Source organism: Vidua macroura, chromosome 6 (assembly GCF_024509145.1).
Source record: "Vidua macroura isolate BioBank_ID:100142 chromosome 6, ASM2450914v1, whole genome shotgun sequence".
Taxonomy (NCBI): domain Eukaryota; kingdom Metazoa; phylum Chordata; class Aves; order Passeriformes; family Viduidae; genus Vidua; species Vidua macroura.
Genome location: NC_071576.1, coordinates 39,133,332 through 39,159,992, shown reverse-complemented (window position 1 = coordinate 39,159,992; position 26,661 = coordinate 39,133,332). Strand labels below are relative to the sequence as shown.

General features: G+C 41.9%; 1 protein-coding gene across 1 annotated transcript in view; it reads left to right on the top strand.

The window, feature by feature from the left end:
- Positions 1 to 26,661, top strand: part of LRP4 (LDL receptor related protein 4) — an 82,970-nt gene that overhangs the window by 29,905 nt on the left and 26,404 nt on the right. Inside the window, exons 2-5 of the mRNA XM_053980580.1 lie at positions 10,915 to 11,061; positions 21,848 to 21,964; positions 23,556 to 23,669; positions 24,105 to 24,221. Coding sequence (XP_053836555.1) covers positions 10,915 to 11,061; positions 21,848 to 21,964; positions 23,556 to 23,669; positions 24,105 to 24,221 — 495 coding nt within the window. The remainder of the gene's footprint in view (positions 1 to 10,914; positions 11,062 to 21,847; positions 21,965 to 23,555; positions 23,670 to 24,104; positions 24,222 to 26,661) is intronic.

Genomic DNA, 26,661 nt, shown 5'->3' with positions numbered 1-26,661 from the left:
AATGTTTTCTGCCCCATAACTGGGAAACCAAAGTCCAGTGTTTCACTTCTATGAACTTTGATATAGCAGAACGTTTTCTGGCTGTTCAGTGACCTTCATTTGTAAGTGCTGTCATGCTAGTGAAACCATAGGTAACTGTACTAGGTGAAATACATCAAAAGTACCTTTTTTCCTGTGGATTATCTGCTTAAAACAGCAGGCTGCTTCTCTAGCTGGCTCTTGGCAATTGCTTCTCTAGCTGGCACTTAGTAATTTTGAAAGTCACCTGGTAATGTTTCTACTGTTGTGCTATTATTTTCTAAATTTTAGTGTACTGCATGATTGATGATAAATGAACAGTAAATTGTTTGCAACCTTTATGGAACAGGAAAGGGTAGAGGTTGTTAGTGTGGGGGTTAAAAAAAAAAAAACACGGAAGAAACGGAAAGTTATGTGTCTCATATTGCTGAAGTGACTAATTCTTGCAAAGCATGGTGTAGGCTTAAGGTAGTATTTTAAAGTGTTTGTCTAGCACGTGTGTGTATTCTGAAAGGGCCTGAGTCCTGTAGCTCTGCCTGTCAAGCCCTTGTGGTGCAGCTAAACATTCCCACAATGTTTTAGGTTGGATGATGATGTCCTTGAGTGATGTTATGCAGTAACAACCTTTTGTCATCCTGTCTATTTCTCAGGGGACAGTATTTAATTTATGTTTTAATATGCTTGAGTGGAATGATCCTGCATGACAAATAATTTAGTGCTGGGGTAAGTCCCTTGAATTCTTTGTTGCAGTTCTCTATTGACATGCAGTTGCACAGGAGCCTGCAGCTATGTAAGAAAATGCTGCTTCATGTTAAAATCAGCATGTTTCTTGATGATATCCTTCAGGTATCACTCTGCACTTCATAATATAAAATGGATGACATGCTCTCTGCCAAAGAGAGAAAAGCTACACGTAATGAAATGCCAAGACTGAAGGGATGCTTTTAACAGTAACATGAAAAAAATTCACATGGTGGGAAACAATGTTCCTGCTCCTTGGAATCCAGGTAGGAAAAAAGATTAGTCCACAGAGAAAATATAAGTATGTGGGTTAAAGGTATGTAGGAGGCTCAATCTCTTCCAGTTAGGGTCTTGGAGGTAAGAAGCAGAATGTCAGAGGTAGTATACTTCAGCTCATGCCTTTCTCAGGTCTTTGCACATTCATGGATTCTTGGTAAAACAAACAGATGCTCCCACTCTCTAATGTTTTTGTACACACCTTATAGGTAGAGTGGGAGAACCATCATATACTGAATTGTGATCTTTTGAAAGGCTCAAGGACTTTTTTAAAAGGGCTATTTCTGTTAACATAGGACATGATGTTTGAAGCAGGCTGATATTGTGCTTGGTTTCTTGGATGTCAGCAGTGTTTGACAGATGTGTGGAGCTAGAGAACAAAACCAGCATTTTCTACTCTCCTGCCAGTTCCAAATGTTTGAGGGAATCTTGTAGTTACAGAAAGTACATTTGCCATTTAATGGCTATTAAATATGCAAAATGTATCACTGTATGGTCACATTTCAGCCAAAATATCTGGAAATTAGAGTTGAGATGTTTTACCAGGTCCTTACAAAGTAGTTCTGGTGTTCCCACGAAGGAGCTGCGTAGGATTCCGAAGAGAAGGCTGGGGGAAAATGTCACAGAATGGGTCAGGTTGAAAGGGATCACATTAGATATTGTGGTCCAACCCCCTGCTCAAGTAAGGTTATCCTAGTTCACATGGCACTGGATTGTGCCATGTGTTGATTTGTTTAAAAACTGGATAGTTTTTTGAATATCTCCTGTGAGGGAGACTCCGCAACCTGTTCCAGTGCTTGGTCGCTTGCACAACAAAGAAGTTCTTATAACTGAGTGGAACTTCCTGTGCATGAGTTTCTGCCCATTGCCTCTTGTCCTATTGCTTGGCGCCACCAAGCAGAGCCTGGCTCCATCCTCGGACACCCTCCCTTCAGATACTGACATAGATGCGGTCCCCTCTCAGTCATCTCTTCTCAAAGCTGAACAGACTCAACTCCCTCAGCCTTTGCTCATAAGAGAGATTCTTCATCCCCTTAATCATCTTCATAACCCTCCACTGGACCTGCTCCAGGAGCTCCATGTCTCTTGTGCTGAGGAGCTGAGAGCTGGAGATAAAACTGCAGATGAGGTCACTCAGATACAGCTTTCTCCTGTCTAGCCTCACCTGTTAAAATTCCTCAGTCCATTTGAAATAGTTGTCATTTACCTGATACTTCATGTGTACTTTTGGACAAGAACTTAAGGCTGAGATTTTGATGTGTTTATATGCTTTAGTGGTTGAAAGGTTCCTGTTTCTGTGCTGAGACTTCATGTGTTGTCCACTGTGAGCTACTTCCATAGGCAACTAAGAAGTTGCTCAGGAAACAATGTTTCCTATTCAGAAAAAACCCTCATAGAATTGGTAGTTGTTGCCTTTTGTCTGATTTCAAGAACTAAATAGTCAGCAGGGAATAAAAATATACCATGTTGGTTCAGGCTTCAAACAGAATCTTTTTGGAGTCTTGAGGGAACTGTGTGCTGTAACACACTTTTGATAAACGTTTGGTTACCGTGGTTAGAATATGATGCCTAATTTCCCTGTACAAGCCTCAGTATGGACTTTAATCTTACTTTCCACTTCTGCAGATAAGGGAAAAGTTTCTTTCTCTATGATGTGACATTTATGCATAATTAGCTTAAAGTATTTTTTTTGGCTGCCATATTGTGTCATAGCAGAAACCAGTGGCTAGTCTTTTATTATTGCTCTTTGATTTTTCTAGGCATTGCTGCATCCCAGCCTTTTCTATTAATTTGTTCAGGCTGTTTCAAATTAATTTCCACCAGATGTACTAGTTTAAAAAAATATTTTTTAAAGGTTGAATCTTAATTTCCTGCCCGTAATTCTAATCTTCTAAGGTCCCTTCTATATTATTTCTTTTTCCTCTGTTGTGTTTGGAGCAGAATATTTCCTATTTTGGTATCATTTGCAGGCTCCTATAACTTGATACTTATTCTTTCTTCCAGATCATTAATGAAGTTATTTAATGGGACTGGATCTAATGCTGATCCCTATAATACCTACTAGCTATCTCTACCGCCTGCAGCTTGACTTGCTGCCATTTCTCATTATCTTTTGTTTATGGTCCTTCGGCTGACTTTTTTTGATCTGTGTTTGCTGGTAACCCAGCAAATTTGAATAAGATTTTGAGTAGGATTTCATGGGAATAATAATGCACCTTCTGTTCAAAGCCTGTATATGTAGAAACAGATTAAACATTCAGTACATTGTGGTGGCAAAATAGTAGTATACCCACTTGGAGAAGGGAAGAAGTAATTTTGTCAAGTTCTGTAGAAGATATAAATAGAGTTAGGACAAATATCTAGACACCTCAATTATAGTCACATTGATTGTTGCAAGGTGTTAATTTATGACAAATTTATGTAAATTTAATGTTTTGGAAGAAGGAACTGTAACAATTGCTTCTTAATCATCAAGTCTTTTTATGTTCAAATCAAATGCTTCTTCAGTATATTTTTTCAATAGTTGTTTCTGTAAATACTTTCCTACTCCTCGGCTGCAGGTAGAAGTTTTCAGTGGGAGTGCTGATCTTTAATTCTGTGGGATCAGAATTGAGATCCAGAGACTCAAGCATGTTTTTAAAGGCCTCCTATTTCTCTCCCCATGCAGTGTTTATGAAAATAGTTTCTGTTCCAGTCTCACTCTAGCTCAGTCATACATCCACTGCATCAACACTCAGTCAGTTTGCACTTTGTTGTACCCCTTATCTTCCTCAAGTCCTAATTAACAGATGCCCTGTGGAATTTCTCTTCCTTATTCTTTCTATTCTTTGTGCTCACATTAAGTGTAACATTTTTGAGGTCTAGGATGTGTAGTTGGGCAGTTTAATAGGGTAGCTGAAGGTGATTGATAATGTGCCTCTCCCTAGCACTTTGTACAGTCACATGTTTAATTGAGAACAAGCTGGTTCAGGATTGAGGTATCCCTGCTTTTTCAAATTGAAAGGGGAACTTCTAGGACTAGTGAACTTTCATTCTCACTTGGAGACTGCCAAAGTAGGCACCATATTCCATTACCAAAAGCTGTAACATCTTCAGTCTCTTCTCTGGTTCATGTGATTTTTTTGAGGGTTATGTCTTTTTTTTTTTTTTTTTTTTCCCCCTTAACCTTTCCACTATCACATGCTTCCTCAAACAAAACTGTAACGATTCTGTTTAAACCTTTGATAACTTTTGGATTGCTCTTCCTAGTGATGTTAACTTTAGTCTAGGCAGGCTTCAAAAGCTTGAAGACCATGTGGGTACCCAATCAGAACTGCTTCAGATGCTTCTGTAATGGGGGTAGAAGAGAAGAGAAAACTGTTGGCTTTTGTCAGTGCATGGTGCCCCTTCTGACATCAGGCTGTTGTGCTGTAATGTTGCCTTTTCTGTGTCTGCCAGCAGACCTCTGAGTTTAAACAATGGCCAGCAAATCCCTCTTCTAAAGCTGGATTAACTGTACTTTTTCCTTCATTGAAAACTGCTGTTTGGGTAAGAGAGGAATCCAAAATTTTCATTTTCCCTCAAGACAGGCAAGCAAATAAAGCTGAGCTTCTTTGCTGTAGGAATTCAGGGAAGTGCTGGATAAAGGAAAGTGTATCATCTGAACTATGCTCAAGACCATCTGACATATCTCCTCATATGCCCTCATCAAGATGTCTATGTGATGGGAATGCAAAAGAGAACCTGGCCTGGAAGTGGAGAAAGAAGGATAATTGTTATCTGACACAGACCTTCTAGCAATAGGTGGGCAAGGTGTTAAGAAGGCTGTGCTACAGAATTCACTAATTTTAACCCCAGGTAAACAATCAGATGCTTGTGAGTTCTTAAAATACAGAAGAAAGAAATTCAGTGCATCTGTTGAAGCCAGGACAAAATATTCTGATGCTTATTCCAGATTTGTTTAAAAATGCAACTGGGGATACCCTTCAGTGCTTTCTCTATGGAAAAAAACCCTACAACCTTATACCCATCACTATTAGGACTTTAGTTCTCTCCTTTCACCTTTAATGCCATTAATCATATTCCATTTCATTTACAGTCCTGGATTTCTTTTTTCCTCTTTGTCACTCTTAAGTGTCAAATGTGTCCTGTATTTTCACCCTCATTCAATATCCACTTATACCTTCTGTCCTCACAACATTTTTCTGTGGTAGAGTTAAAATTATAAAATATGGTATTGTCATATTTTTGGTTCTGTCTCTTGTAATAATGAGATTTGCAAAAAGATCTCTGCCTTCCATTGAAGGTCTTCTGTAGGCCAGAATTAGATGCCTGTCCATGGAGGGGGAGGAACCCAGATGCATATGTTGCTCAGTGCTGGACCCAGAGAATGATTGTTCTTTCCAGAGGCTACTGATTCTGAGCTGAACTAAACAGTCTGCAACTGTAAATAATGCCAAATCTATTTGTAGTTCTGGCTTTTCTAAAGCTATTGGTGCTGTTTTCCTTGCAGCATAGAAGCACTTAAGGGATACTCAGTCATGGTTTTAGCTGTGCGGTCCAGTGTTACAGGTACATGAGGAATTGGAGGGTGGTGCAAACAAACTGATGGCTGTGAACTTCCTACTGCTGATTTTAAAAATAACAGTAAGAGGTTCTGTGTTAGGATCAAAGGGAAAAGATACAATCAGCAGGGTGGTGTGGAGTGGGAGTCTCTTTTATATAGCTGGTTCTTGATGCCTGGATAAAAGAAAATTTGGAAAGGCAGCATGGCATTGACCATTAAAGCAGCGTGGCATTGACCATTAAAGCCAGATTCTTTTGCAGTTGTTCATTGAGGAAACTTCATCCATATGTGAATATGATAAAATTCTGATAGTGCTAGAATGCTACTAGAGACTGACAGGAATATGTTCATTTCAACAAAAAATTCTTTCTACGGTGAGAACAATCATGCTACCTCCCGGGAGACATGACAGAGTCCCCATCACTTGAGGTTCTCAAGATGTTACTGTACAGGGTGCTAGATAGTCTCATCCAGGCTCCATTCTCCACAAAAGGTTGGACCAGGTGATCTTTTCAGGGCCCTTCCAAATTGGGCTGTTGCATGATTCCATGTTGTATCAACAGCCTGTCAGAGATTGAATTGCTACAAAATAGTGTTAAGAGCTGCCATGTGTCATTATTTTTATCGTAGAGGGAATGGGTTAGAATCTTTGTTTTTGAAATAAAGCATACCATCAGGACTTAAACAAAACAGTATTTTCACTCTCCACTAGAAATCTACTGTTTCTGTCAAAGCAACTGCTACAGACCCCACTTTGGTAATTATCCTGTCTACTTAAGTTTTGTAATGCCAATATTTTTATGAATCCGTGACAAATAAAGGGTTGCTTTGTAATAGCCCTGAGGGTTGCAAGTCACTTTATCAGCAAAATGAAGCTGTGTATATTATTAAGTTTTGCTTTATGGGGCTATATTGTTTGGCCTGGTGAAGAGTTGCTGGGAGGTGGGGGAAGCAGAGTAACAGAGTAACAACGTACTGTTTAAGCAGCCCTGCCCTCGCTTGCCCCCCTCCCCCCCCACCCCGTAAAAAAAAAAAAAAAAAAAAAAAAAAAAGCACAGAAATAACAGGATGATAATTGACTTCTGCTTTGCAGCCAGAAATAACATAACTGCTTTGCCAACTTTAGACATAAAGCTATGTAGATCCTAACTATTGTTTTAAGAGAGGTGGGGGCAACTCACCCTTCCTTATGATATCTCATTTATCAGATAAATATGAAGATGTGGAGGATATTTAGAAGGAATCTGAAGAAACTGAGCATATCATGCTAAATTTACAGTGATGGCAGATGTTAAGTATAAGGCCTGTGTTTAGACTGATTTCCTGTTTTTAAAATCTGGAGGTTGTTTGTATACTTTGCTAGAAAACCGTTTGGTTACTGGATCCTGCTGCTATGCATCTGGAGGGAACCAAACTACAGACAGCGAAGATAATTTTTTGGTTGTTTGTACCCATGGGCAAGTGAGAGTAGGAAATTTTTTTGTGGTCACATGAGGGATCAGGAGAGGCCATGAAAATTGAGTGATATCAGCTCAGCATGTGGCAATATCTCTGTTTAGCTTTTTTTTATATCGTTTTGTATATATTGCATTGCTAAAATATGTCAGGGTTTTGCCTTCTGCATAAGTGAAGATATTTTTGAATACAGAGTTAGTAAAATGTCCAAGCCTGCAAAATGATGTAAAGTTTCAGGAAAAATATTTGTCATTACTAAGCCCAGAGGTGCTTCTTGTTGTTCCTGCTCCAGAATAATGTGTAGAAGTGCAATTAGATATATCCCCTTTGATTGTTGGTCCAGTTGCCTGAACAGCAAGTGCTGATTTCCATCCTGTTCCTGGCCCACTGACTAACTGGGATTGAAACGTGACACTGGAGCTTTATGTGTGTGTTTGGTCAGCCTTCTGTCTCACACTCCCAGTGTTTAATGAGAGTTTGAGGTAAGAGAGTAGATCTCTGGCTAAGGCTTCTCACACAGAGTGCACCACTTCCACTTGGAGTTGGAAAAAACATGCTTCTCCTCTTTATCCTTCCTGACCCTCTACTGTTACACAGATACAGTTACAGGGCAGTGAGACTGGAGCTTTGAGCACTGGGAAATAATCATGAGACACCAAAGGTGAAATACTATCCACACTGAAATAATTGAGAAAATTCCTGCTGCCTTACCAGTGTTCATTAACCTTGTTCTTTTTGCTGGGAAAGACTAGCCATCCAGGATTTGCTTCTGAAACTGTTCATAGGTTGAAATCTTCCAACAATCATGTGCATTACTTGACAAGTGCAAAACCAGGGTAGATCATGATTTATAAATGACTAGAAGGTTAGTTCTCCTAAGGGTCACAAATCACAAACCATTAGATCTGCACTGGTTGTAATTTGAAATAGTTGAGCAAAATATGCTTACATAATAGCACTACAGACACCCAGCTAGTGCATATGAGAGAGTATTGGTATCTGGGTCATAGCTTCAGCTTCCAACAGTTTCAGTAGCATGGTAAAATCACAAAGCAGAGATGATGGAATACAGCAGCTTTAATGAGGTGAGAAGAACAGATTTAGTATGTGTGTGCTTATATGTAATCTAATATTAGTAGCAACTTTGAAGAGCACTGTATGTTTGACAATACAGCAGATTAAGTTACAGTTTGCAGACTGGGACAGCTGCACTAATTCTTTCTTTGCTGTTGCAGAGTTGTACTGCCATGCTGCTCATGGGGAAGGCCAGAAAAGCTGGTGAAAGGATTAAAGAACAGGTCTTCAGAGGAGGGGCTGAAAGAGCTAGGGTTGTTTAGCTTGGAGAAAAGGAGGCTCAGGGAGACCCTATCACTCTCCACAACTACCTGAGAGGAGGTTGTAGGGAGGTAGGTGTTTTTTTCTCCCAGGTACAAAGTGACAGGATGAGCAGAAATGATCTCAAGTTGTGTCAGAGGAGGTTTAGATTGGATATTAGGGAAAATTTCTTCACCAAAAGGGTTGTCAGCACTGGAGGACAGGCTACCCAGGGAATGGTAGAGTCTCCATTCTTGGAGGTATTTAAAAGGCATGTGGATGCGGCACTTAGAGATGCAGTTTTATGGTGGACCTGGCAATGTTGGGTTCATGGTTGGACTTGGTGATCTTAGAGATCTTTTCCAACCTAAAAGATAGTGGTCTTGTGTACTCCAACGGCAAGGGGTGTTGGAGCTTAAAGTAGCTGTGATGAGTGTTTTGGGGTGCTTTTCAGAACAATGGTAGAAAATTGCTTTGGAAAAGGTAGCTTTAACAGCAGCTACTTTGGCTACAATGTGCAACTAGTTCTGCCTTTTAAAAAGATTGTAGCACCTACAACAGCAGAAGGTGGTTTGTCCTGAATTTTCTGTGTTGTCAGTTTGACGAAACCTGTTTGATTTTTGTGGGTGATTGTGGTTTTTCTGAATTTCCATTAGTTTGTTTCTACTAGTCTGAAATGTTGCATAGATGATGAATTGCTTTTCATTAGAATTGTCTGTTGCTTTTTTGGCCTTCTGGCTGCATCACCCACTTGATGTCCTTTTGAGCCAGCTATTGCCCTGGCCATACCTGGTGAGTCCTCTGAAGATCTGACTGCTCTGGCCTCTTGCATTCCTTATTCACCTCCTGTTCTTTTAGCCTTTATCCCTCATTACACCAGATGATGGCTGCTTTTCTGTTGTATGCAGTAAATTCCTTGAGATGTATGTTTTGTACTAAACCTTTCAAAGGTAACTTGTACTGGACATGAGTGAAAGAATAAAAGGTTTTTGAGCCCATGACAGACTGAATAGAAATCCTACAACCAATCTGTTGGGTGCAGTTCAGCTTGTAAAATAGTTTGTATTTAAGGCCTTGCAACCTGCAGTGTAGTATTTGCAAGCAGTCAGCTGGGGCTGGCAGAAACCTCTTCAGCCAGTTTTGTGCAGAAGAAACAATGTAATCTTTTTTCAAGGAAGTGCATCCTCTCTGAAGTTAAATCTTGGCTTTACTTGCACAAGTGGATGTCTTTATTGGAGGGAATTCTGCTGTTGAAAGAGTTGCAGAAGTATTACATCAATTTTGCAGATGTTGCTTTTCTCAGTTAGGATGGAAAACAAGGAAATTATGAGGCTTGTTTTTTTTCTTTTTGCTTAATTGATTCAGGTTATGATTAATCAGTTATACTATATGTATGAGCGAGATCAATGAAATCAAAAAGCCTGAAAGTAGTTCACTATGTATGTGATTACCACTTGGGGCAGGTATTCCTCTGTAATTCTTTCCTTATGATCTGTTGTTTAATCTAAGAGCTTTAGGTTTGTTTGAATTGCAGAAAGAAGGAACCATGCAAAAAAACCCAACCAGACTAGCTTGAGGGAGTTGATAATTGCTTGATAATCATTTATTTAACAGTGGTATTGATTATATAGATTGTCTAGATAAAGTCAGACAGAAGTTCAGGCATGACCTTTTCCTTTTGGGGGTGGGCGGTGTTACAGCCTGTTCTTTCTCAAGGCAGACTTTTTTAAGAGGAGGTGTGGGATAATATAAATAGTTGCATTTGTACAGGGATGAGAGTCAAGAGTTGTGTTAGGGTATTGTTCTGAAGGTGGGAAAGGAGGGCTGGGAGGTCCTTAGGCTAACTTTAAGGCTGGAAAAAATACTCTTATCAGGTTATATATTATTGTTTGTACTGCCCTTTCTTCTGGTCACTTTGTAAAGCTGAACAAAATTTGAAAATCCTCTTGGTCTTATAAATGTCAGTTATGCGCAGCCTAATGTAACAGTTTGATGTTTACAGGTAAATAATAAAAGCTATTTTTTGCACTTTCACTGGAGTCTGAAATGTCTAAAATAGTGACATACAAAAGGTTTGCATCTAAAAGGTTTAGGGTTTGGAGAAGATCCTTCAAATAGCAAGGATTCTACTTCAGAGAGTTTTCCCTTGTATTGTGGTGTCAGAATTAAGTGAAGAGCAGCAGCAGCACTGTGGTCTAGGAGAAGACTGACTTTGTAAAATAAAAGGGGTGTTCTGATACCTGGTATTCCTTGAATGTTTGTGATTAGTGCTGAGATATTTTTCAGCTGATTCCCAAGTCTCTTTTTGGCAGATTGCACTTTGGTTTTGCTTTCAAAGAACCCCTTTCCAAGAAACTGTGCATAGCAATTGATCTCCAATTTCAGCATGTGAGGAGGGTGAATATTTTCCTTTGCAGTCAAGGATGTGTTCATACACAGTAGTGCGTACACACTCTCTGTGTGTACACAGAGAAAAATTGGATGTCACTTTATATTTAATGTTTACTCTAAAATAGATGGGATCTCTTCAAAACATCTTTTTTTCTTTTTTTCTTCCTTTACAGGTGTTACAAGTAGCACTGAGTGCTCCTGTGGGCGTAATCATTTTACCTGTGCTGTCAGTGCTTTTGGTGAATGCACGTGCATCCCTGCTCAGTGGCAATGCGATGGAGACAATGACTGTGGGGACCACAGTGATGAAGATGGCTGCAGTAAGAATACCATCCTTGACTTGTGTTTGGGAGAATTGAATATCTTTTTCTCTGTAGGTGCTGCCCTGTTTTACAGGCACCTCCTACCATTTGTGTGACAAATGTTTTTGATTGTAGATGACGTACTTTTGACTGACTTGGAGTCAAACAAAGCCATTGTCCACTGATATAAACACAGTGAAAGCCCAACTTAGGCTTTTTTTTCAGCTGGTTTTAGATGGTGGTTGAACATGAATATGTTAGAGGGAGAGGAGGGACAGAGAAAAGTACCTCTCATTTTTCCACTCTTGCAAAAGCACTATCTCCGAGTTAATTTATATATTAATGGAAATAAATAAAATAAATAAAATAAATATTAATGGAAAATAAACGGTATGAAGAGGCGTGTTGAGGGTGTCTGCCCTCTTACGTAACATTCTAGTTTTTGTCCTTGCTGCCCTGTGAAAGGAGGAAAAGGCAAACACTGAAATAACATTCATTGATCTTGGGATCTGCTGAGAGACGTTACCTTGCAGGTACTGTGTTTCTGCATCTGTGTACCTGAGCCCAGCTAGGTGAGAACTGATGTGAAATGTCATTCTGAGTGGGTGTAGCATGATAGAGATGAATAAAGAAAGCCTCTTTCTGTGGAAATGCAAGGAAGTTCCTTTTTTGCCTCATTTCTTTGGATTCCACAGAACATGGTAGAATTGAAGAGTAGAAAAAAAGGCCTGGTCTCATGAAACTCCTTTCCTAAAAGTTGCCCTAGAGCTGAAAATTTAAGGCTCCTGTCAATGGACATGAGAGAGAAATTTATCTTCCTCTGCTGGATCTTTCTCTAACCTTTCCTGGTTTCTGCTGTTGATTACTGTATGGAAAGGAGCTTTCCTAATATTTTAAATATGGTCTTAAAGAATCTCTTCTTCCTTAGATGTGGGAGATCTCAACCCAGCTTCACAAAAATTTCCTTCCTTCTGAATTCTTGTTTCTTAAAATTTTGCAAACATTGAGCAACATGGAAGACCTTGAGTCTTGGGGAGGTGAGGCATATCTGATAGCTAAGCTGGTTTTACTGTTTTTTTACTAAGCACAGAAGAAAATTCCTTTTCTTGTGGAGTTTTTTGTAGGTAGGTGAGGAGATTGGGGGATGCTGGTGGTAGTGTTCTAACTTTTTTTTTTTGTGGGCTCAGTAACAATTTAGACAAGTGATACTTCTTGATATGATTTTCTTGGTAATTCAACTTCCAGCACAAAAAAAAAAAGCAAGCTAAGCAAGCATGGTAGGACTTGGGGGTGGGAAAGATAAGATCTTCCATAGAAATTAGCAGGAGGTGCTAACAAGAGTTGCTTCATACAGCGTATACTTAAACTGTGAATCTCCTTGCCACAAAACATTGATTATGAAACTTCAAACATTCTCAAACAGCAATCTGACAAGTTTATGGATGTATAATCCACTAAGGGCTGTTAAAGATGAATACACCACCTCTTGTTTGGGAAGTCTTTGTATTACAAGTAGAGGCAGATTTTGTGTTTTGAGGAAGAACATTTTTTTCATGCTACTTTCTTCTACTCTTGGTGTCTACTGATGCATCATGTCTCTCTCTCTGTGGACTCAAAGAAAGGAACCTTTTGGTCTTGCACAGTCAGATATAATATATTAAGGAAATACAATATATTAGGGAGATCTGGCCTGTATCTATTTGAATGGAAGCTGTGCAAAGTAGGAAACGGTACTGAAGTGTGAGCAATCTGCTGAGATTGTCGGACACTGGAGGTTGGGAAGAATATAAAATAGAGGTAGACATATAAGAGACAGAATATAAAGTTATGCAGTGGATGCAGGAACTGGGTTTGACTTCTGCCTTCTTTAATTAACAGTTTCTAAGAAGGTTGGCCACTGCAGTTAAGATAACAGAAAAAACATCTATAAATATATTGGCAGCAAAAGGAGGGCTGAGCAGAGTCTTTACCCTTAGCTGAATGTAGAGGTTAGCATAGTGACAGGGAAATAAGAAAAAGGCTGAGTTATTTAATGCCTTCTTTGCCTTAGTCTTTAATGCCAAAACCAGTTGTCCTTGGGATACTCAGTTACTTAAGCTGGAACTTAATGACAGAGAGCTGAGTGAAGCCCCCATAATCCAGAATGAAATAGTTAGTGACCTGCTATGCTAATTAGACACCCATAAGTCTATGAGCCCAGAAGGGATGCACCTAAAAGTAATGAGGGTGAAAGAACTTGCCAAACCACTTTCAGTCATTTAGCAGCAGTCGTGGTTGACTGGAGAAGTTCCAGTTGAATGGAGATTGGCAAATAAAACGCCCACCTACAAGAAGAGCTGGAAGGATTGTCCAGGGAACTAAAGACCTGTCAGCCTGACCTCAGTACCAGGGATGGTCAGGGATGGAGCAGATCATCCTAGTGCCATCATACAACATGTGCAGAACAACCGGGAATCAGGCCCAGACAATACGGTTTTACAAAAGGCAGGTCCTGCTTAACCAACCTGGTCTCCTTCTATGACAGCATGACCCATTTAGTGGATGAGGAAAAGGCTGGGTCGATGTGCTGAGACAGTTGTGCGAGGTTCAACAGGGTGAAGTGTCAGGTCCTGCCCATGGATCACAACAAACCCAGGCTGTATTACAGGCTGGAAAGCTATGCAGCAGAAAAGGAGGGTGTTGGTCAACAGCAGCTGAACGTGATCTAATGTGTGTGTGTGTGTCTATCCAAGTGGCCAAGAAGGCCAGTGGCATCCTGGCCTGTATCAGCAATAGTGTGGCCAGAAGGACCAGGGCACTGTTTGTCTCCCTGTATTTGGCACTGGTGAGGCCACACCTGAAGTGCTGTGTCCGGTTTTGGGCCCCTCACTATGAGAAGGACATTGAGGGGCTGGAGTGTGTCCATAGAAGCACAATTGAGCTGGTGGAAGGTCTAGAAAACATGTCTTGGGAGAAGCAGCTGAGGGAACTGAGGTTTAGCCTGGAGAAAAGGAGGCTAGAGACCTCATTGCCCTCTACAACTACCTGAGAGGAGGTTATAGTGAGGTGGGGGTCAGTCTCTTCTACCATGTCTCAAGTGAAAGGATGAGAGTGAATGGCCCTAGGTTGCACCAGGCAAGGTACAGATTGGACATAAGAAAAGAACTTTTCACTGAAAGAGTGGTCAGGCATTGGAATAAGTTGCCCAGGGAGGTGGTGTGGTCATGGTCTCTGGAAGTGTCTAAGAGGTGTCTGGATGTGGCACTTGAGAACGTGGCTTGGGGGTAGTATAGGTTGACTGTTGGACTAGTCTTGAGGGTCTTTTCCAACCTTGGTTATTCTGTGGTCTTATTCAGGATACAACTTGCGCTGTAGGTGTCTGCAATTTAGTAATAGAGGAAAACTAGCATATACAGAGAAAGTTTGACAGGATGGAAGGGGAGATAAGGAGCTCCATTTATACAGAGTAGTAAAGTGATTCAAGGGGAAGGTCTAGAATAGGAGCTGCCTTTTAAAATATTACATCCTGGTAGAATAGATACAAGGAGAACTTTTTCAGCTGACAGCCAGCAGTACTTGAAGTACAATTTAGGGGAAAGAAGAAAGCAGAAATAGAAGTTAACATTTCTGGAGCATTCTTCGCACCATTTCTTAAGTGCATGACTTCAGCACACATATTCAAGGTTGCAGTGGAGGAGCCCGAGGAACACTTACTCCTTTAAGCCTGTTATATCTTGCTCTGAGTGGTTGCTCATTATGAATCCAACTATGATACTATTCTTAGCTTGTAAGAACTAGATCAGCTCTACAGTGTAGGTTTGTGGTAGTTGTCTGTGCTGTTTTGTGTCTTGCTTAGTTATTATAGCACTGAACCTTTTTGCCAGAACAGGTTGTTTGCTAAATCCCTCCCCTCTGCTTGGCATACAGGAGCCTTTTGAAGGTGTACTTGTTTGTGGGGTTAACCTTCCATTCCCTCTGCTTGCTGACTGTGCCAAGCATAAACAGGACAGCAGGAGTGCAGGAGCAGGGCTGGGGCTTGAGCCCCTTGGAACAACAACTTGAACTTTAAATCAATTTAAGCTTCTCATGAATCAGCAGTGATGCACACAGTACATGAGAACAATTGGTTCACTAATTTGTCTTTCCTTCCCTGGCTGTTTGTCTGTGACATGCATAAAGTTTCCTGGTTGGAGTGAAATTTTGAGCTTCTCTGTTTTGAACTTCATTTATCATTTTATTTATTGTTTGAAATTATTAAATTTCTTTTAATACAAATATTGAGCTAAAGATTTGGATTGTTCTGAAGTCATCCAGCAAGCTCCAGATACACTAAAGGCTTACTTTAAAAATTCCTCAAAAAACATGGGGCTAGTCTTCATGCTGGAGTGGGCCCAGTTGTTTTTTCTGACCTATGAACTGCAATCTGCAACCACTTTATATGGAGTCTTCTGAGATGCTAAAGCTATTTAGATTCTTATCCAGCAATTGTATAGATGGGCAGCTCTGAGTTTTACAGGCAGGAATTACAATATCAAGTAGATTTCTCTGATTGGAAGAGTGAACAGACGTGTTTGCAAGGAATCCCACCTTTCCACTGCTCTGCTGCAAGCTAGTTTTAGAGTTACAGGATTTTCTTTTTTCTCCTGTGAATATCCAAACTTTCCAGAGAAATAAATCTACAACCATACCTTTTAAAAGTGTACTTTTCTTCAGTGTATCATATGCTTGTATGCATACTCTAAGCCAATACAACGAGAAGAATGAGTTCTGTCTATTTCCTTGGGAAGAGGAGAGGAAAATGGGAAGACATTGGACTACTGGACTCTTAATAAAGCAAGAGACTGAAACAGACTGGAGGTTAAGGTGAAAATTATTTTAGCAAGTCAAGATTCAGTCTTGCACCTGTGTCTATACAGTACTGCATATATGCATATACTCACATATGCTTGAGTAGTTGATTGGAATTTGCTGAATTCTGTATTAATGCAATTTTCTAGCCTTGATTTGGTAATCTGTCCTTTTGGTTACAGAATAACAGCTGGAAATGCAGTGTGTGGTATAAAAAAAAAGCTGGAAAGCAAGATACTTGGTAGTGAGTGGAGTTACAACTATGAAAAACAGGAGCAGACCTGGGAAACCCTCTTTTTGAGAGATATTTTCAGTTTTAAGATAAATTCTTAAAATATGGTTTGTTTTACTTTGTTTGGATTTTTAATATTGTGTTGCACACTATAAAACAAATTACCACTTCTTGAGTTGGTTGCACTAAATTTTTCCTCAACTGTCACTGTTTCTGCACACCCCAAACACTTTACATTTGTATTGGTGTCCTTGGAACATCTGCCTCTCCATAGGTATTTTCTGTTAGTTTTGGGAGAGCCCTGCCTCTGCTTACCTGTGACAGAAATTGTTCTCCTTGCAAATTTGAAGCCCTGCTGTGATGGAAGCCAATTATTCTGTGACATGTTTGCTTCCTGCTCTGGATCATGTTTACAAGCCAGAGTGCTGTAGTAATAATAATAGCAATAAGCAACCTGCCAGCTGTCATGCCAGTTCCATAGACTTTGTCTGCTGTCAGCTCTCTGGCTTGCTGACAGGGTCTGGCTTGGAAGCCCTCACTGCACATGCACAAAGTAGTTCAGCTGCCTTCCTGCCTTGTGCCAGCAGAGACTGCTTTGGCCTGTCCCTAACGAAAGCCGCATGCAAGAAGAGGAATGGTTTTCATTCTGCCCTCCTGCACGCCCTTTGAAGTCCTCATGGTGTGAATGAGTCTTACTTCCTGTGGCAAGGGCGAAAGGACAACTGAATAAACTTGGCCTGGGGACTGATACATAGTTCTGTTTCTCATAAGATATACCAAATCTCCCCATAAGCATCCTCCCAGAAGAGCTTTCTTGCCCTGAATTTTGGATCTGTATCATACATAATTAACTTGTACGTGTGTTACTTTTTGGGACGCAGACTTGCTTGCTTATCTCTGTGCACTGTTGTACAATACTTCATTTGAAGGGACTGAAGAAAAATGTATTTCTTTTATCTTAAAGATTACTGAAAGTGATCTGTTGTTCCCATCTCATGGAGAAATCTGGACAGTTCCTGTTGAGCTACAGCTCATTCAAACCCAGTAGACAGTCTCTTCCTTGTCAGGCAGGATTATCACTATAACTTGCTCATCAGCCCCACAACAAAAAATTTTAAGTAGAGGTTAGGATAAAAATCTCACAGTCTTTTATTAAAAATAATGGAAACTTTGAAAGAATAATTTTCCTTCTGCCAGTCACTTAATCAGAAGCTCAGATGCAAAGGCTCAGGTGAAGCTTCACTTCTAAACTTCAAGTTTTAAAATCTAGGAACTCTTTGCAAGAGTTCAGTATTCTGTTGAAAACAAACCAGTTCTGTATCTGCAACTTTGTCATGTTATTGGGCCTGGAGTATGTATGTTTCCTTTAAAAGGCACCAGAATTAATGCAATGCCCCCTCAGGCAGAGTGCTTGTGATCAAAGGGCTGTGAAAGATTGAATGTTGATAGTCTTTAAATTTTTTTTTTTTTTTTTTTTTTTTTTTTTTTTTTTTTGACTGGCAACATCCTTAAATACAGTTCAGCAGTGCAGTAACATTTTATGTTATTCTGGAACTAGATTTTCCAAAATGTTTGTTAGTAAAATGCAGTGTCTTCTTTTTCTTCATGAGAGTGGACTAACCTCCTTTATTTTTGTCCCTGGACTTTTTGCCTGCTGTGCTGCAGATCTCAGCAGACAGATCTGTTTGTGGGTATGTGTGTGTTTATACATATGCACGAGTATGAACATAGCTGGGGGTCAGGCTGCACTTTTCTCATGTAGGTGGCATGATTTTTTTTTGTTGTATTTATTTTTAAAATTGACTTCTCATTCTTCACATGAATGAGAGTTTGTCTAATTAAGCAGCCAGTATTGTTTGAGCCTCTCTGCGTTCCAGACCTCTGAACACCAGTTGCTTGCTGTCCTTGGGTACAAAGCAACCTGCTCACCACAGGCAACAGGGATAAAGTGTTCAAAGGACAGTGGGACGTGATTCAGTCTGTGTTTCACCTTATAAACTTCCCTTTTCCCCCGCCCTCCCCCTTCCCTTTCTGCTTGGCAATAAAAGAGTGTCCTGTGTAATAGGAGTTGGGAGAGGGGGAGGAATAGCCGGCTTACGATAGACCCAGCTTTGCTGAAACATTGGATGATGTCCAGTGTGACCATGCAGAGGGATGAGCTCAGGGAAATGGTTGGAAGTTCAAAGGCCTTTTTGTATTGCTCACTGTCAGTTGACAGATGTGCTCTCCTTAGCTGTTGCTGCCCAGCCTAGTTCTTCCCACTGGCTCCCCTTCCTTGGGTTTGCTCCCCATCCTGCTTCTGGCTCTGCCAGGGGAGGCAAGTTAGTACCTGTCTGTCTGGGCATTTGCCTGCTTTCAACTCCAACTGGGACTTGCCTTTGCTCATCTCTCTTAGGAAAATATTGTTCTTTTGCATTGATATGGAGAGATCAAGCTGGAATTGAGCAGAGAAGGGGGGTTGAGGCTTAACTGTGTTTACTGTTGGCATAGCCTAATCCTGCTGTGACTACTGGTGAAAGCATCTTATTACAATCTATGATTGCTTTCTTATCAGGGGAAGCAATGCCTGTGAAGGACTTGCAGCTGTTTCAGAAAGTAATAAATATCCTTCATTTTACAGGTTGGAGAATGGGGCAAAAGAGGCCTAGGTCCTAGGGTCATGCATCAATATCAAGATGGGATGAGAGTATGGGGATTCAGTTTCTAGTCTTCTTGATGCTAATCCAGCTTGTCCTCCAGCAAGATGAAGATGTCTTGTTCCACCACTGTCAGTGAAAAGAGTTCTTGTTGCTTTATCTGTATTGCATGTACCTACCTTGTGACTATGGCTTTTAAAGTTAGCTATATGAGTAAAAGCAATACACTTACCATAGCTGCTCCATTGTGTCAGAACAAGACATAGTGGTGGTTGTTTGAGTGTCATAAGTGTGACCTCCTGACTTTAGAATTTCCTCTTAACTTCAAATTTCCAAACACTTAGGATGTATTTACAGCAGTATTAAACATTCACTGTGGGCTAGTGGTATGGCCTTGGCTTTAACTCTGTAGAAATAAAACTCATCAAAATATGAGGTGATAAATGGCCAACAGAAGAGCTGATTCGTAACAACCCTAGAGCAAAGGGCTGTGCAGTGGAACTGGAGCCTGACATGCTTAGAACAAATAGAAGGAAACTGGAATGTTTCTGTGTAAGCAGTGTGCTTTTTAGTGGGAAGAAGGGATTGGGAGGGCAGAGCTAGGAAGAAGGGGATTAGGAAGATTGCCCCCATGTGAAAGCTGCTCCCAGAAGTTCTTACATTTTCTTTTGAAGCGTCTGTTTCTGACCATTATTAGATTCAGGTTACACGTTTATGTGGATCCCTGCCCTGATCCCATTGGCAGTTCCTCTGCTCTATGAGACATCAGCCCTCATTCATTAGTTTGGGTTTTTTGGTCTCAAGTGGGTTTGTGGTTTTTCTTCCTCCTTTAAAGGAAAGCTCCTGTAGAAGGACATTTAATCCCACCCTGCCCCCACCCCAGTGTTGTCTGGGCTAGCACACACTTGCTCTCTGCTGGGTTAGGGAATTTGGTCTTCCTTTGTATATGGCAGTTTGTGTTTTTCTCTCTTCCCCTGTGCTTGGAGCTTGATTTTTATATCTAGGGGGAGTATGAAATTGGCTGAACTGCTCCCTGTAGGGGTGGAATTTCATTTTGTTAGCTCATTAAGGGATGCAGCAGTTCAGTGGGATAATGGTATCTGCTCTGAACCAATGGCTTAACCCTCTGGGAGCCTGAAAAATTCTCCCCTGGAGAGTGAGCATGCAAATTCCCTTCCAGGTGGCTCCTGTGCAGTCCTTTGGTGATTAGTCATGCTAAAGCATATCCTGGGAGGATGGTCTTAGTCATGAAATTGCAGCTGAGGCCAGGGAAGGTTTTTCTCAGCATGCAGTGTTTGGAAGTTGTTCTTGAGGGAGAGAGGTCTGATCTGTAAGGCTGATTGTCTGAGTCCAAAAATGTCTTGGTTTTCTTGGAAGCAGAGTTTGGAAAGTAGAGAGTTTTCTACTTCTACCTGCCCTGAGGAAGAAGGTGAAACTCCTCCTTCGTTTTGCTGCAGCAACCCAGAGAAAGTGAAATATAAGGAAAGGGGTCAGCTATTGGAAGATCAGGATGTTGTCAAACCTGTAGAGGGAAAATACAGATTTTTGTGCCTCCCTCTCCTTCATACCCCTCTGGGGCCTAGAAGTAGTTTGATATGAGATGGATAGATATCTATGTAGGGTAGCCTGGACATGATGGGAAGGACCTTTTCCCAAGGGCCAACGCCAAATTCTTTGAATGTTGAGAGCAATTACATGTGCGGTATTGTCCTCAGATACAGAAATGCCTGCCACACTGCAGGAACAGCTGAGAAGATGATCTGAATTTGTGGTTAGAAAAATGGATGTTAGAGACAGTCTGAATTTATCTGCGCTAATATATTCTTACAGAGGGGGCTTTTAGGGCAGGCCCTCGGTGAGAAATGTTGGAGGACTTGCTATGGAGAGCAGTGAATGATTTAGTATGTATAATCCATGCTTCTTTAACAGGACATGGCGGCAGTCCTGGGCCAAGGGGAAACAGAGGGTTGAGAAAGCTGGAAAAACTGAAAGTGTGACTATTTGTTCTCCTTGTTAAATCATCCTCCTTTTGTGTGTGGCTGCTGTCTTCACCTTCCTTTTTTACCCACTCCCTCCGCTCTCACTCCCATGTCCAGGATAGTGTTGGCAGGAAAGGGAGTAGCAGTAGCAGCATAGCAGAAAAGGGCTGGCCTGCCTGGTGACAGATGGGAGTTGCTGTCGGCAAGCTGGGCTGGGATGAAAGGGTTTCAGGCAGTAGCCTTTTTAGCCCTCGGCCCGTCACATCACTGAGCGAATGCTGTTCTTTGGAGAACACACCTGTCAGGAACAGTCTCGTGCAGCCCCTTGCCTACCACAGCTGGCAGCACTTAAAAGCATGAACTTCTCGGAGTTGAGTGTTCCTCTCATCTGTGGGGGAAAGAACAGGAATGATGTTCCCCCTTGAATTCCAGCTTTGTGGCTCCAGGCTTCTTCAGACACTGTGGATTTGTGGTTCCGCTCCATTGCAAACAGACTCCTGTGTAGGCAGGCATCATCCCATGTCTGTCCCCTTCTTTCATCCTTTCTGGATGGAAACCTTGAGCAAGCTTTGGACTCTGTTGTCCACACCTGAGGTACAGAAAATTATCCCCAGCAGTGGATTCCTGCTTCTCAGCTTCTCCTTGCAGATTTCTTAGGCAAAAAACCTGACAGAGGCCCCATGCTGAAACACAATGTAGCATGGTTACTTCACAAAGTCCAAACATTGATTCTGATAGTTCTCACTCTAAGGAACTTGCTGTGTAACAGAAACAGGATGGACTGCCCTGGGAAGCATGCAGGAAAGATGTTGATAGTTTAACTTTGCTTGTTACAAAACAAGTGCAGTTATGGGAGGACAGCAGGCTCAGGGATGAAAGAGGAAAAAGGAACTCAATGGGGGAATTGTGACAGCTACTTCATTGTGGAAAGGTCAGTGTTTCTCTGGGGAAGAGAGACTGCCAAGCTACAGACCTACCCTGACCCCCCTCTAAGGAACAGCTCTTCCTGATGACTTGAAATTTTGTCTTGTTTCTAAGAGATTTAGCTCTCTTCCCTCAGGAGGGAAGGAACTTTGTTTTCAGGAAGGAAGCTGGCTGCAGCTCCATGAGGTGTTTTTTTGCTCTTTCAGTGCTGCCCACATGCTCCCCCTTGGACTTCCACTGTGACAATGGAAAATGTATCCGCCGGTCGTGGGTCTGCGATGGAGACAATGACTGTGAGGATGACTCTGATGAGCAGGACTGCCGTAAGTCACCTGTCTGAGGGAAGAGGGTGGGTGCAGTGCCTGCCTGCTGTGACTGGGGAAAGTTGACCCTTTTTATTACAGGAATGTAAGAGTCTATCCACTGAATTGGACCATTGGCCTGTAATAAGCTATATTCTGCCTGTGACAGAGGTGTGTACCTGTAAGCCCTGCTGCCTTGGCACCTGGCTTGCTGTTCAGCTGCCTGTCTTGGGGGAGGGGATGCTTCTGCATCCAGCTGTAGAACCGTTTATGCCCTGCAGCCTTGCTAGTTAATGTCCCATGAAGCACTTCCCTGAGCTGGGCTCTTCATGCCCTCCCCTGTTAGTGGAAACACCTAACCCCTGCCAAATCCTACTGAACTGCCTGTCTGGCTGACTTCCTGTGGCCTCAGGTTCCACTGTCTGACTTTTCTGCCGTGCTGGCCTGTCACCAGCATCCTGTCCCTTCAAACAGGGCTCCTTGAGGAGAGGGAGGTGCTGTAGGGATACTGCCTACAGAGTTGTGTGCATGGTGCTCCAGAGTCACTCTGTTGGAGGAACCCCATCTGAAGAAATGTAGAAATAAAGCCCTTGACTGTAAAGTATTCCATGTCCACTGCATGCATGGAAGTTAGTTCACCTTCTGATCAGTATATCCCTGATCTTTGCCTGCCTTTATGGGCAAAGAACTGGAAAGCAAAGTTCAGGGGTTGACATCCTGTGTGATGCTCCGGAATGCAGGACTAAGCTCAGTTTTCCAGTCCATTCAAATATATTCATGAAGGAAAAGATATGTAGGTCTGGATCTCCTTGGTTTTCTTTTTTTCATAAAAGGTTGAAATGCCCTTGTATCTAAGACAGCAGTGGAGAAGGGTGTGATCGAAAGATTTGGAGACCAATGAAAGGAGAAAGACAAGATTCTCTGCGTGAGAGATTCCTGGGGGGTTATTCAGGCTAGCAGTAACCATAGGAGGGTTTCGGTTGGACTGGAGTCCTCAGGTCCTAGATTTGCAGTTCCTTTCCTTTCCTTACTTGTCTGCAGACAAGCTTCCTTAGGAGACTGGCAAGAAGAGTGGAATGAGGCTGCAAATGCTGAGGTGTTCTCAAGAGGAAGTTCAAGTTTTCTCTCTCCCTCTTCAGTGAACATGTCCTTTGCTTTGAAGACAGCTTTGACATTGTTGTGAAAAGAAGGTGGAAATGCAACACTGCTAGCAGTTATCTGTTAGATAATGATAGAGACTATTTACTCATTTAAAAAGAGGCATGTATTACCTTTTTTCTGTGTAGGGTTATCTTGAATCTGGCTTGGGACAGTGCTAGAATACATACCAGCATAGGATGGGTGGCTTCATCTTTCTATTCCAGCTACTTCCTTCAACCTAAAACTGAAGTTTTAGAGCCTGCTGTAATGTTGGTGTGTGAAAGGAGTGGAAAAGAGACACTCAAGAAATCTCACAGTGGCTCTCCTGGTATTTGTTAGGAGAATCAGCTCTCCAGCATCACTGTGTCCTTGGAGGATATGTTGCTTGACTTGTAACATGTCACACATTTGGTGTTCTGCAAGCTAAATCTTCTTGCCTTGCCTTCACCTTATCCCTGTTGTGTCCTTGCAGCTCCAAGGGAGTGTGAGGAAGATGAGTTCTCATGTCAGAATGGATACTGCATTCGCAGCCTGTGGCACTGTGACGGTGACAATGACTGCGGGGACAACAGTGATGAGCAGTGTGGTGAGTAATGTAAATTCTTCCCTCACACTACTTTAAAAGGAGTTGTCCAGCCTGTGCCATTCCAGGATTCCCTGAAAACGGCTAAGGCTCCCAGCTGGCTTTTCTGGGCTGAACTTGTGGGATAATCCATTCCAAGGGCTGGCTGCTTAGGATCTTAGGGCTATGTGGCTTACCTGCCAGGCAAAAAAAATCACTTGAGACCTTTCATTCCTTGACATGGCATTGTGAACTCCCCTTGGATTCATTTGAATCCAGCACTCTGTGTCAGTTCAGTAAACAATGATGGTTTTGCTCAGGCCCTGCCTGACATGGGTATGTATGGCTTAATGAGCAGTCTTGTTTGTGGGTGCCCTAGGAGCTTCAGGAGGATGGTGTGATGTTTTCCTGGGTCCTCTGAGAAAAGCCAAGGCTTTGTTTGCATTGCTGTCTCTGCAGATATGAGAAAGTGCTCAGAGAAGGAGTTCCGTTGCAGTGACGGCAGCTGCATAGCTGAGCACTGGTTCTGCGATGGGGACACAGACTGCAAGGATGGCTCAGATGAAGAGAATTGCCGTAAGTGCTTTCCTTTGTTATCACAGGAAATAGCCCTTTGGACCTGCTCTTGCCTTGGGTTTTGGCATGCTTTCTGCAGCAGAGATCAAAAACAAGTTAGTTCTGCCTGTACTGGCAGCTATGCTACCTTCTGCTGCCTACCCCAGAGGGCACAAAAGAATGGTGTCTCTCTTGTGTTACCTCACAGGCATACTGCATCTGTGCCTTCCTGCTTTTCTTTCTTCCCATAGCTGTGACCTTGAGTCAGAGCGGGAGGTTTATGCTTTACTGACTATAGCTCTCTATAAAACTGGAGGAGTTGAAGGACAGCTGAAAGACGAGAATACTATTCCCTTCTTTTTCCTCTCGTCTGTTTCCAGACTGAAATTTTGGAAGTGCAAATTTCTGCTTATTGAAACCACCCTCAGGTACTGCACACTGAAGTCACCTTCTACCTGCCCGGTCTCTTTTCACTTAAATGCTTTTTGCAGGATGTTGCCCAACAAGTGACCGATGCTGAAGGAAGGGGGTGGTGTTGTGGTGTTGGGGTATGAGAACCCACAACTGTTGTTTCCTTCTTCACTTTCACAGGCTTGTAGCAAGTGGGACTGGAGTTTGTGTCCCTTTCTAACCCACACTGCCTCTCTCCTGAGTCTGTGAGCACTGTCCATGTCTATGGAACTTGCAGTGGTCCCTTCCCCCTCCCTGCTCTCAAAGGCATTTTGCAGAATTTGTTCTAGATAGCAGGAAACTTCAAAAGACTCTGCGAGGGGGATGAGGGCCGCCAGCTCCTGAAGGGCAGGGGGAGTAGATACATGGGGGAGTTGTCTTTTATCTTTCCAGATAATGAGACCTGGCAGAAAGCCAGGGGCTGCAAACATTTCTAAGCCAGGAAAGGACTCTAAGAGGAAACCAGCCTCTCTCCCTCTCCTTTCGCTCTCTGCCTTTCTCATTCCCTTGCCTGTCACTTCACTGAAGGCCATGAATAGACCCTCAGGAAGGGAAGAGAGATGTTCCAACGTTGCCTCCTATGGGAGTGGAGGGGCACCCAGAAGTGGTGTCCCTGTTTCTCTGAGCTGAAATGCTATTTCAGTCCTAGCTGGCAGTTCTCTCTATAAGACATTTTAAGTAACTTGCGAAGAAGTTCAGTTTGGCTACCTCCTGTTCTTTTATCTTCATCCATGTGGTTGTCATCTTTTTCTTGTCTACAATCATGTTTGTCATTCGTCTGGGACACAGTGGGATTACACACTTCTTTTTTGTCTGGGTTTTTTTATTTTCCTTTTGTTTCTTTTGGGGATGTGTGTGTTATAATTGAATCACACAGCATGGTAATTTAAGTCACTGATTTAATTTTCTCAAGGAATCTGAAACACTCAGGCTCTTTTGGTGAGGGACACATTAACACACATTTTCATATCCTGACACTGACACTCACTGAATTTAAGCTCTTGTCGCTCTGGAGAGTTCATGTGCAAAAGTGGCTTGTGCATTAATGCGGGCTGGAGGTGTGATGGTGTCATGCCTTCAGGCTGTGCCCATTTCTTCAAGTTGGAGAGGCAGGTGTAGTTCACTTCCTAGACTACTCTTTCTTTTCAGTCTTTCTTTTCCTTTTTTGTTTAATAGATATATAATCAGAGCTCCTCAGTTGGGAGACTTGTATATCTGAAACATACAGTGCATTCTCCAGATAGTATGAGAAGAGGTGTCAGATTCTATTGTGTGGGACTCAAAATATTTTTCATGCCTTCCCACTTAGTGTACTGTTGAACAGAGAGCAGTAGGCAAATCCTTGACCATTAGTTTGTTTGGCTTTGCCCAGGGTCATCTCTCTGGCAGTGCTCCTTACTGAATAGGCATGGTTGTTTTGGCCAGAGCTTGAGAGGAAAGGGAGGGGGAAATCCTCAAAGGTCAGGTGCTGGCCTGGGCACCCTGCTGCTTGCTTGCTTGCTTCCTTTGGTCTTCATGTGCTTTTTTTTTTTTTTTAATTTTAAAGGAATCATTCCCTAGTTTAACCTTGCATTCTGACATGCTGCAGTCCTTAATGTGGAGCTATCGCTAAGGTTTCTTTATTTTCCTGTTTTCCTATCTACCTTTTTTCAGATTTATTAAACAATTTAAACACTTCTTTGGCACTAAGACATAGTGTTTCAAGCATAAGATGGGAGGTGACACTCTTGGATCCTTTCTGAGGCTTTCCCATCAATTCTTCATTTATATCTTTTTGCTTCTCTAGAATTACAGCTCTTTAAAAGTTCCATCTTTATAGCCTAATATCCTATGTAATGTTTTTATAAAATTCTATTTACTGGATCATCTGCATGAGTGTCTTTATATATGAGTTTAACCTGCTTTTCAATGAAGCAAAACCAGCATTCCTCTCTGTGATACAAATCATGCAGAGATAAGCAGCAATGAATACTTGCCAATCCATTATGGGACTGAAAAGGTTGCCTCTAAA